Genomic DNA, 11,652 nt, shown 5'->3' on the forward strand with positions numbered 1-11,652 from the left:
GACACTTGTGACTGTCCTGATGATGGAAGAAAAGACTTATTCTTTTTTTCCTCAGGGAGAACTGCTGCATAGGCCCACACCTTATTCAGAATCACTACACATTCCTTTATTTTTCCTCTAAGCTCCAGAACCAATGGTACAAATGCTTTATTGAAATTAAAACCAGGACATAAAATGAGATTAAGAGAATACAGAAGTCAGCACAGTTCCTTGGCTGGTTGAGGAGCTTCAGTGGGTGGCAAGAAGGCAAGAGCACATCCAGCCTCGTCAGGTCACCAGCTGAGGGCAGTTCACTTGTGACCTGGAGATTTGATGCTGGGGTACTTTTGGATTTCTACAGTTATTAAATACATGTCTGAGTGGTCTGTCTTTGTTCCTTTGTATTTTTGAGGGCTGGCGAGGGCAAGGGCAGGGGTGGTTCATACATGGCAGTCAACTTGCTAAGAGAGGAAGGCAAATATAAGCATCTCGGCCTCCACCCCAGGTGGGCAGGTAGAGACACTATCACAAATAGCAACACCAAGGAAAGCCTGCTGTGGGCAGGACCCAGGCTTGTGCTGCAGGAGGTGCTCCTGATTCCTACACTGTAGTCATGCTGCAAGGTAGGAGCAGCGGTGGAAACCAGCTTTTCATCCTCATCCTGAGGGCTGGCTTCAGTCTGCACTGTCTAAGGAGAGATCTGGCTGCAAAGCTGTCATCTGAAGGTAGATACGCCTGGACAGCTCTGGTCCAACACGGCGCGAGGTGGCTGTCACGCCTTCCCCACGGCGCACCTGTAAGTTTGCGAGCAAGTTCTGGCATTCTTCCTCAGAAAAACACTGCTTGTAAGCCTGAAAGGAGTAAATGACCTGTTAATACCACACCATCCACAGCCATTCTTCATCTATGAACAGAGGATGGGAAGCTTGTGTTGGAGGAAGAGAATCTGTCCTCCCTCCCTGATCAGTGTTGACTCTGATCTCAGACCCGCACTGTTGACTTACAAGGCATTCTTGGGCCCTCACCAGTGCTGTCCATGGAAACTGGGAGTCCACCAAGGCCACAGCACACTGGGCAGTGACCCCTGGAATAGCATACCTGGATCAGGAGCTGTGGGGAGGGATAGGCATCCACAATGGCACTAGCCATCTCCAGGCTGACCCGGTTCAGCTGCTGAATCTGTCTCCTCCAGACCAGTGCAAGCCCCCTGCCAGAGCGGTCCACCTTGGCCCCTCCAGCCCAGTCATTCTCCAGGCAGAAGGAGAAACTAGTTTGATCTCGGAGCTTCCTGCAAACAGCGCAGTTGAGGAGCTAAAAGTCATGCATTTCTCTGTTGCACTTGAGCTTGGAAGAGGGGTGCACAATGTTCCACCCAAGCAATGCTAGTTGCTTAAAAACTAGATTCCCTTAAAAACATTTACGCCTTTTCATTCAAAGAGAAATTACCAGAAAGTTACCAGATTCTTGCTTACGTTGAGATTGGGCTCCATTTGGGGAAGCAGTGTGCACAGGAGTAGGCACAGGGGACTGGGTATCAGGCAATTTAGAGTCTAGATCTGGTTCTTCTAATTTGCTCGCAACTTTTGACAGGTTGGTCTCTTCAGGCCTCAGTTCCCTCAGGTATAAAATGAAGGACTCAATTGTCTCTCAGGTCTCATTAATTTTAAGTTCTGACTATGAACAGCCCTTGAGCTAAGTAGGCTAAAAAATTTGTTTTACAAAAGCTTGTTTCATTGTGACCTGATCTGCAATGAATCCTGGTACCTTGGCCCACTGATAACCCAGTACGAATCTGCAGAACATAAACTTACACATAAGCTCAAGTGTTAGTTGCTCAGTTGTGTTTTGACTCTTTTGCAACCCCATGAACTGTACCTCTGTCCATGGAATTCTCCAGGCAAGAATACTGGAGTGGATTGCCGTTCCCTTCTCCAGGGGATCTTCCTGACCCAGGCAGTGAACCCAGGTCTTCCACGCTCCAGGCAGATTCTTCACCATCTGAGCCACCAGGGGATCCCTACACATATAAGCTAGAGAACATTTTAAAGGGACCAGACTTGAAGGCTCCTTCCAAGAATCCCCAGGGTTAAGTAGGCTGCTTCTGCCTCAAGCTTGAGCAACAAGAGACTAGCAGCAGAGTCAGGGGAAGGAGACACCTTTGGGTACCAGAATCACTGTAAAGACCAAGACCCAGCAACTGAGCCAGGACTTGACGGGGGCACTCACTTGAAGGGTGCTTCGGCCACGGCCTTCGTGAACGCGCATGCCAAGTCAGCCAGCTCTTTCCAGCTCTGCACAATTCGAGCCTGGGCTTCTGTGTGCAGCTGCAGATCTACCAGTGCCTAGAAACCCCAAAGCAGGATGGATTGGAAGAGTATGGAGAGACTGTTCTCCTCTCACTGTTCACTGAAGCTACACCCCAGTCCCTTGGCTCCCTGTTTGGCCCTTCTTTCCTACCTAGTGCCAGGGCAGAAAGTAGTGTCCAGCAGGCATTTTACTCTTTAGCAACTCAGGTTAGAGGAGAGTGGGTGCCCACGCTGATTCAGGCAACAGTTCTTACCTCTTCTATATCTACCCTGGTCACCATGGCCACTGTGTTGGCCTCTGGTTGTTTCTGCTGCTGCTGCTTCTCCTTGGCCTGTCCTCTATTTGCCACTCTCTGTTTCCTTCTTAGAGGATTCGGAGCACTGGAGCAGGGGAGGAAATCAAAAGGGTAGCAGCTCCAGGCTGAGCTCAGGAGAGGTGTGAGAAGGCTGGACCAGAGAGTCACAAAGGGCTAACAGGGATGCTGTTTTGCAAAGGGACCCAGATCTGGGATGAATACATTCACCCCTGTTGGCCCAAGAGCTGCCCCTTTTAATACTAAGTCTTGAGGACAAATCCAAACCTGAAGCACTTCTCTGGATCCACAATCACCAGTGACAGATCTTTCCCAGCTGTCCTTGCTGTGATGTCAGTCACAAAGCTCCGAAGTGTTTTTTTCCCTTCCTCAGTGCTGCCCAGACGTCCCTGCGTGAAGGGGCAGAAACTGCATGAATGTCTGCTCCCTAGAGCCAGCCCTCAGCCTGGCCTCAGCACCCACCCCTCTGGCTGTACCCACCTGCTTGAAGTGGTAGATCATAGACATAAACACCTCTGCCAGAAGCAGCACCAGAACCATGGGCTCTTCCACCCAGCCCTCCTCGCCATCCTATTAAAGGGCACAGAACCCCGCAGAGGGAGGCAGGTCAGCAGGTGCTCAGCACCTGTGAGAGAAACCCAGGCCTTCTAGGTGAATGACTTCATCCCCATTGGCCTAGTCCATTTTGCAGTATCCTTTTTCTTCTGGAGTGAAATCATGGTGGCAAGAAATAGTAATCCATGATTCTGTCCCTCCCATTCCTCAATGGTTCAACCTTGGTGTACTGCACTTTAGAAGTAGTGAATATGAAAGGGGCATTAATGAGTTGAAATGGGCTGAGCAGTAACTGCCAATATTCTATGCATTTTGAATTGGGGAATAGAGGGTAGGAAACTCTTCTGAAGAATCTGGAACAAATACGTAATTTGGGCTTTGAGGGTAAATGCGAAGTATGAGATGAGTGGCTCTTGGAAAGGAATAGGTTTGGTGTGACAAAGATAAGAATCACCAAGGAAACTTCGGTCTGTGAGAGCACCTCTCTTTCACCACACTAAGGCATAATCAAACAAAGCCAAAGTCACATAACGGTCCACAATCCTACAGTACAGTATTAACCAATCTGAAATGGCAGCACTACCCCAGATGGAGAAACTAAGTAAAAGCTGTTATTATATGAGGTACGGTGCTGTCCCGTGTAGTTTGCTTGCACCCTGCCCACACCTTGAAAAACAGCCCTTTATTCAACCCTCCTCAAATGTATACTAAGCTGAGTGTGCCATCTGCTTTCCAGTTGGGGCCTTAACTGAGATACAGTCTTTAAAATAAAAGCATATTTATCCTGTAACTCTGAGGAGGAGGAGAGACAGCAGTCAGAAAACCCCTACCTCAGAGGGCCCAGCCTTTCTCCTCCATGTGAGGCTGCAAGGCACAGCCTGCGCCTCAATCACACAGCAGCAATCCATGGACTGCAGGGCTCCAAGGAGCTGACCCCCACCTTCCGTCTGCAAGAGCACTGCAACAGATGGGAAAGGGATGGTCAGCGGGGCCCAGGAAGCAGTTTACCCAGCAGCAGAGAAAGAAAGATGCCTGTAGGACCTGGATCCAGCAGCACAACAATGTGCTTTAAGCACTCCTCTGGCCTCTGAGCTTTCAGCCTGTTAGCCAGGGCTACCTTCTTCTTCCTTTCCTGTTGCCTCTGGGTGCTTTCCTTCTGGCTTGCTCGTCCCCACTGCTGGCATCCCTGTGTGCTTCTCTTCTGGACCTTCTGACTATACTTGCGTCTCTTCTGAGGCAGGGGCACCTCAGCATTTGTTTTGGTTATTGTCAAGCTGTTGCTCTGGACAGAGCAGGTAGTTTGGTAGGCTGGCAGCTGATGGCATGGATTGTCAACCACAGGGTCCTTGTTATTTGATGCATGCCTCTCTGAGGTACCACAGAGGGGAATATCACGGATCTTTGTAAACAGCTGTTTTTGCCAGTCATGTGATGCTCCTTCATTATTTTGATCCAAAACCCTTTCAAATGGGGAGCTGGATTTTTCAGGGCTCAGCTGTTTGTGAGTCAAAAACTTACAAATAAGCCTCTCAGCCAGGGGCATAAATTCCTCCTCATTCTCACTTCCACTGCTTAGCACCCTGACTGGCTCTGTTCGTATGACAGTTTCAGCTGCCTCTGGAATGGGTGATGGTTCTTTCCATTTTGGTGATGGACAGGAGGCCTCAGAATCTGAGATGTCAACCACTACAATCTTCTCATCCTCCTGAGGCTGCCTCCTCTTTATTGAAGACAGTTTCTTTTTCAGAAAGGCAAATGTTGGCAGCTCCTCAGAGTCACTCTCACTGGAATCCAGTGAGAGTGATGACTTCTTTATAGCCATCAGTATGTGCAATCAAATTAATTCCCTGCAATGACAAGAGAGATGAGACACAAACTGTAGCACTGAATTCAGTTCAGTTGTGTTCTATGGCCAAGCTTTATGGAAATAAATGATATACAGAGAAATGAAGAAACAGAGAAATAGGACATGGTCCAATACGATCAATCTGGAACTCAGAACAGCTATGTCTGTAGTCTAACAAGAACCCTCCTCATATCTCTTCTAGGTCAAGGTGAGGATAAACAAAGTGGAGGTTACTATTAAAAAATGTTCATGAGGTGGGAACAAGACCCAATACCACCTCTTTACCAATCTCTGCATGTAAATCGGAGATATCAAGAGTCATTCTTTTTTAACTGAGATATCACTCACATGCCATAAAATTCCATCCTTTTAAAATGTACACAATTCAGCAGTTTTCAGTATATTTGCAAGGTTGTATCACCATCACTACTATCTAATTCCAGAACACTTTCATCATCTCAAAAAGAAATCCCACAGCCATTAGGCATTCAGTCCATTTCCCCTTCCCTGGAGTCCCTGGCAATGATAAACCTACTCCTGTCTCTACAAATCTACTACGTATTCTAGATAGTTCACAGAAATGGAGTCCTAAGTATGTGAACTCTGGTGACTGGCTTCTTAGCATGTTTTCAAAGTTCATTTATGTTGTAGCACGTGTCAGGATTTCATCGCTTTTTATAGCTGAGTAACACTTCATTGATGTGCCACATTTTGTCTATTCATTCATTTGGTGGACATTCTGTTTGATTCCATTGTTGACCATTACAAATGCTGCCATGAACATTCACCTCCTAGTTTTTGTGGGAATGCTTTCAGTTCTCTTACAGAAATATCTAGGGTTGCAATTGATGGGTGGTGCGCAAGACAATCTGAACATACTAACACTGCAGGATGAGCCATGTAACCTCTCCCGGCCACGCTTTTTCAGTAAAACAGGGATAGTCACATTACCTACTTTACAAGAATTACTTAAAAATAATTTTTTTAAAGTAATTCATCTACAGAGCTTAGTACTGTATCTGGCACGCAGGAAGTGCTCTGTAAAGTAAGCTGAACGACTAGGGAGGGACCTCCCTATCCCCGCTCAGGCCTCGGTTAAAGTGTTAGTCACTCAGTCAGTCGTTTCTGACTCTTTGCGACCCCATGAACTGTAGCCTGCTAGGCTCCTCTGTCCGTGGAATTCTCCAGGCAAGAATACTAGAGTGGGTGCCATTCCCTTCTCCAGGGGATCTTCAGAACCCAGGGATCGAACTCGGTTCTCCTGCATTACAGGCAGTTTCTTTACCGTCTGAGGCATCAGCCTCGGTAACTCTGGCAAAATGCGGGTATTGGACGAGCAGGCCCCTGCTGAGCTCGCTCCACGTCTCTCCCGCAGGCACAGGGCGGACAGCTCGTCCACACGCGGCGGCAAAGGCCGCGGCCACCAAGCCCCGGCAGACCCTGCCTCAGGAAGTAGGCCCTACATCGCCGGCCCACCAGCAGCCCAGCCCAGCAGCGCTCACCAGCAAATTGTCGCGCCACTCTTTCGTGCCACGCAGGACCCGGAAATACATCTCCCGGTAGCGGAAGCACATCTCTAACACCGGAAGCGGGAGAACGCAAAACATGGCGTTGGCGGTGCTGGCGTGGAGGACCCGGACTGCTGGTAATCGGACGCCGTGGTCGTTGCGGCGCCAGGGGTAGAAGTGCAGTGGAGACCTTGCAGGGAGCCTGAGGATGGAGGCGGTACCCCGTGGAGGATCCTGGGGGAAGGAGGAGACTGGGGGAAATGTGCGGGACAGTCGTTGGTCACGTGACATCTGGGGCGTGGAGCACGTGACCTTACCTGGATTGGCTTGTTCATAGTTTCCCTTGCTGTTGTTTGCCGCCTCCACTGTCTGGGTTTCTTTGGATCCTTTCATCTACAAAAATAGGTTGCTATCGTTGGCACATTGGCGCTCAAAAAGTTAATCCGTTCGTTCAGTAGGTTGAGGTCTGCCTTTGTGCTAGACACTGGTAGGTGTTGAGGATCTCAGCAGAGGAGATGAAGGCAGTCTCTAGCCCCAGGAGAGTTACTTGTAACAGATAAACCAGTAAATAAGCACATAAATAAAATTGTGAATCATTACAGGTGCTGTGACTGAGAGGGAAAAATGTGTCTGTGTCTTCTTTTAGGTTGGGTAGTCAGGGAAGCCCTCTGAGGAGGTAACATATAATTTAAGACCTTAAGGATGGTAGGAGGCCTGGTTTTGTAAGAGAGTGAGGGGCAAGAGAATGATTTGATCCAATTATCCATTTTGAGAAGGAAGCTCTTGCTCCTCTATGAGTTTAAAAGGAGTAGGAATAGAAATGAGGAAACCAGATGGGAAGTAGTAACAGTAGGCCTGATGAAGTATGGTTTAGTCAGGATGTTGGTGTCAGTGAACTTGGAGGGAAATGGGTGGATTTGAGATCTGTTTTGGAGATAGAATCCAGAGCTTGCTGGTGGACTCCCTCCATACCTGAGGTTAGCGAAGGCAAGGAATCTATGACGACTCTCTGACTTCTGCCTGACCAACTGTGTAGGTGATAGCATCATTTTCTTTGAGGAGGATGAGGTATAGGGTGAAGGGGAAAGATTTGTGAATGAGATAAGGTAGGTAAAGCGAAAGTCCAGTCTCTTCACTTTAGTGAGTGAACAAATGTATAGGTGTTTAAAGGTACGTAGGTCCTGATGCTGGGCATTTAATATGTTGTCTCTCTAAGTCCTTATCTCTGGTCCTTTGCCCCAGCTAGTCTCTGTTCTAACTAAGACTTCAGAAACCTAGGTTTTAGGAGCTATGAACTGACAGGCTCCAGGGTCGCACAGGGTTCTCTAAAGACTCTGGCATGACCCTGATTAACACAGCTGTATCTGGAGACCTGAATGCAAGGATTACCAATCCTGGGCTTGTCGTATAGCACAGGGCTTCCATCCTGGTCAGCATGAATTTTAGTTCACTTTCCTTTTTAAAATAAATACCATTGAGCACTTTGGAATGAGGATGGAGAGGTCAGATTAACAAGGGCATGGTCATCAATCAGTCTTCCCTGTGCTTAATGGGCTTGCCAAACAAAGGGACCAGCCTTCTGAACTGCACAGGAGCCTGTGGGAGCCACCCTCAGAGAGGCTGCCTTTTTTGTTTACAAGTATCTGGTGTGCTATGGATGGGTGGATGGCTAAGAAAGTGGTGGGTGAGGTCAAAGCAGGAGCCTCTCTCTGGGTGTTCTGTTGTTGGACTCTGTGGTCTGGCCCCTCCCCAGTGCATGGAGTCTTGAGGGTATAATGGTGAGTGAGGCTGAAACAGGCAGCTCTGTGGTGTCCTCTTGCTGGCTTCTGTTTCTGTGGTTTTGTTTCTCCTCAGTAGGACTAGATGTGTCAGGGCACATGGTATTTTTTTTTTCCATTAATATTTTACTCCCTCCCCCAAACCCTAGGCCACACACACAACTCATGTAGCGCTTACACTGTGGACAATACAAGGACTTAAGACATCCCCTGAAAACCCACACAGTCAAGTGGCATTTCTGCTCACATATCTTCACTTCCCCTGAAAATGCCCCCTGCCACCTCAGTTTAGCAAATGGCCCACTGAGGCAAAGAACGAGAGTCTCCTGGGAAGCCTCTCTGTTTGAACAACATTTCTGTTCTCTGTGTAGTTACAGCCCTGCTGAGTCCTCCTCAGGCTGCACCTCTTGCTGTCAGATATGCCTCCAAGAAGACAGGTGGCAGCTCCAAGAACCTTGGTGGAAAGTCTCCAGGCAAACGCTTTGGCATCAAGAAAATGGAGGGTAAGGGTGTGGCCTGCCTTCCACTTCCCACTTAGCAACCTCCTGTGCTGCCCTGGTGTTCCTCTGAAGGGCAGGCAAACCACACAGGTGCCTGGCCCTGTTCTCTCCATGTTGCTTACCAGAACATTTAGTTCCAAATTAAAGAAGCAGATAAGACCTGAGGCAAGGTGGAGGGGCTGAGGAAGAGCAAATAGGTGGGAACCTTGGCCACGTGACTGGAAGTGGCAGTTCCCAGGGAGGGGTTGCGGGCTGCTTGTGTCAGACTCTCCGGGAGTTGGTCCTTTCCAGGGCCGGGTCTGCAGGTTGGTATGCAGCATTTGGGCCAGGAAAAGCGGGGGCTACTGTGTTTTCTTAGCAGTTTGCTGTCTGCCTCATTGTTGGCACCCAAAGGCAGCGCACTTGTGGACTTCTCTTCTAGGTCACTATGTTCATGCTGGCAACATTCTCGCCACTCAGCGCCACTTCCGCTGGCACCCAGGTGCCCATGTAAGTGGCTTTGTGCTTCCCTCCCACCCCCACTTTTCCTTCACCGCTCCATGCTCCTGAGCACAATAATTGTAACAGTTGCAACTGTTGGGTGAATACCAAATGCCAAGCATCATGCTGATTCCTGGGCCTACATTCTCTCATTTCATCTTTACTCCCATCTCGAGGGTAGGTAGGTATGATCTGTATTTTATAGGTGGGATGCCAAAAACTTAGAAAGGGGGTAGTGGGGTAGTGACAGAACTGGGATTTGAACCAGGTCTGCTGACTCCCAGGTCACTTTTTTGTCTTGGTAATAGTATCAGCCTCATTCTCTTAGGTCTCTTTTCTAACCTCCATTTCTTGGAAGAGGAGATTTCTAGTGATTTAAGATATTTTTTTAATCTTGAGAAACTAATCTCAATTATTCATTTTTTCTTATTTTTAAGAATTCCTCCTTTGCATAAGGTTGTTATTAGGGGCCTGAAAGATAACTTGAATTTAATAAAATAGGATTCAGTATATGGGCCAGAAATTAGGTTCATACCAGGAATTTCAGGAATTTCAGCATCAGCAAGTTAGTATCACTTGCTAAGGTAGGAAAGTTCTTTAACACAGACCTATGCTCTAGTCTTTACATTGTTTAAAAAGTTAGTTTAGTTTCCTCTGTAATCAATTTCTTCCTCCCTTCTTACCTCTTTTTTGGCAATTTTAGTAGGCACAGAAAGACTGATAGTAACCCAAATTATTTCAAAAATTCTAATTTGTAAGTGAATTGACTGTATGTGTAGTAACTTTTTTTTTTTTTTAGGAACTCGAGACATTCAGTATGTGGCTGTGTTCATTTTTAGTTCTACTAAAATAATGACAACAATAATAAAAGCTAATATGTTTTGACCTGGGCAGTATTTTAAGCTCTTTCTGATTATTAACTCAATTTAATTCTCAAGATGACCCTATGAAGTAGTTAATATTTATCCATATTTTGCAGTTGAAAAAAGTGAGACACAGTGAAGTAAATTAACTTGCTCAGATCACACAGTAGTAAGTAGTAGTGCTGGGATTTGAACCAGAGTCTGTTCTTTTAATTTGAGAGATACTGAATAATGCAGGACTGCCTGGATAAAACTTGCCACACATCTAATCTCAAGTTCAGTAAAAGAAAAAAGCTAAGATATGTATAGTTAGTAATATGTATATATTTAATAAATAGTTTATTTTAATCTCTTTGCTCATATTTCTCACCTGAAAATCAGGTTTAGACATAGTACCTACTTCACAAGGTGAGAATTGAGTTAATGTGTATAATATTGCTTGGAATAGTGCTTACACACAGTAAGTATGACACAGTATTAGCTTATATAATTACTTTTGTTTAATTAGCATATGCATTATCTATATAGCTTTGAGCCTAAACTTTGCCATATAGATGAAAATGTTGCGTCAAACTAGTGTTACGTTAAGCCTCCCAGAAGCAGGCTCCCAGGAGCAGTGATCAGACCTTTTCCTGGGCCTGGTTTGGGCATCTGTCCAGTGTGGCTTCTGGCCACCTGTACAGATAGAGGTCCAGGCATTAGCCCTCAGGGACTGAATAACCACTAGGATTAGCTGTTGGACTTTTCTTTTCCCACCTTTATCATGGAATCATTACCAAGCCCAGAGGGAAAGGGAGCCTTAGATGGAGCTTTCTGAACCCTCCCTTTTGGCCCCAGGGCCTGAATCTTTGTGAAGAGTCTATCCTAGAGCCCTGGGATGGGCCCCCCTGGCTGTCCAGCTGACTACTCTGTCTGTTGCAGGTGGGACTGGGAAAGAAGAAATGTCTGTATGCGCTGGAGGAGGGGGTAGTCCGCTACACTAAGGAAGTCTACGTGCCCAATCCCAGCAACTCGGAGGCTGTGGATCTGGTCAGCAGGCTGCCCGAAGGGGCTGTGCTCTACAAGACTTTCGTCCACGTGGTTCCTGCCAAGCCTGAGGGCACCTTCAAACTGGTAGCTATGCTTTGACCTCCTGGTTGAGGCCTTTGGAGCCCAGGTGACAGGAGAGGATGGTACCAGACGTCATCAAGAGTTGGAGCGATGACAAGGCCTCCCAGTAAAGAAGTCTGCTTGGTGGTGACCGCAAGAGACTCTGAAGTGATTGGTGGAAGCCCTTTGGGAGACCTGATCTGGAGCCAACAATAAAGTTAGCTAGAGTGGAGTTTCTTCTATTTGGGAACAAACCTGGATGGAGCAGCATACTGATCTGTTTATTCATGTTCTCAGGTGTACACAGGGGAATAAGTGGGGACTCCAGAGGAAGGACTTTCCTCCTTCCACAAGGAAGAGGAGAGCTTGTACTTGAGGATGTCATAGCTCCTTCCCCTCCTGGATCCCACAGAAGTCAGGCTGGGAAAGAGTGG

At 47.2% G+C, this 11,652-nt stretch overlaps 2 protein-coding genes across 4 annotated transcripts; one reads left to right on the top strand and one right to left on the bottom strand.

The window, feature by feature from the left end:
• Positions 1-132: 132 nt before the first annotated feature.
• EME1 (essential meiotic structure-specific endonuclease 1) lies at positions 133-6,601 on the bottom strand. 3 transcript variants are annotated; one of them, XM_020913966.2, is made up of 9 exons: positions 6,503-6,601; positions 4,196-5,001; positions 3,985-4,112; positions 3,080-3,169; positions 2,867-2,988; positions 2,540-2,666; positions 2,206-2,321; positions 1,078-1,267; positions 133-830 (listed from the first exon to the last, which is right to left on the bottom strand). In XM_020913966.2, exons 2-9 carry the CDS (start codon positions 4,974-4,976, stop codon positions 654-656), a joined length of 1,731 nt encoding a protein of 576 aa, XP_020769625.2. In that variant the 5' UTR covers positions 4,977-5,001; positions 6,503-6,601; the 3' UTR covers positions 133-653. The 3 variants fall into 3 exon arrangements, with proteins under 3 accessions (XP_020769625.2, XP_020769626.2, XP_070335409.1); XM_020913967.2 differs by lacking the exon at positions 6,503-6,601 and adding an exon at positions 6,286-6,478; XM_070479308.1 differs by lacking the exon at positions 6,503-6,601 and having other exon boundaries at positions 4,272-4,432.
• MRPL27 (mitochondrial ribosomal protein L27) lies at positions 6,570-11,450 on the top strand. Its single transcript, XM_020913969.2, has 4 exons — positions 6,570-6,645; positions 8,658-8,789; positions 9,208-9,275; positions 11,051-11,450. Exons 1-4 carry the CDS (start codon positions 6,606-6,608, stop codon positions 11,255-11,257), a joined length of 447 nt encoding a protein of 148 aa, XP_020769628.1. The 5' UTR covers positions 6,570-6,605; the 3' UTR covers positions 11,258-11,450.
• Positions 11,451-11,652: the final 202 nt, after the last annotated feature.

Source organism: Odocoileus virginianus, chromosome 17 (assembly GCF_023699985.2).
Source record: "Odocoileus virginianus isolate 20LAN1187 ecotype Illinois chromosome 17, Ovbor_1.2, whole genome shotgun sequence".
Taxonomy (NCBI): Eukaryota; Metazoa; Chordata; class Mammalia; order Artiodactyla; family Cervidae; genus Odocoileus; species Odocoileus virginianus.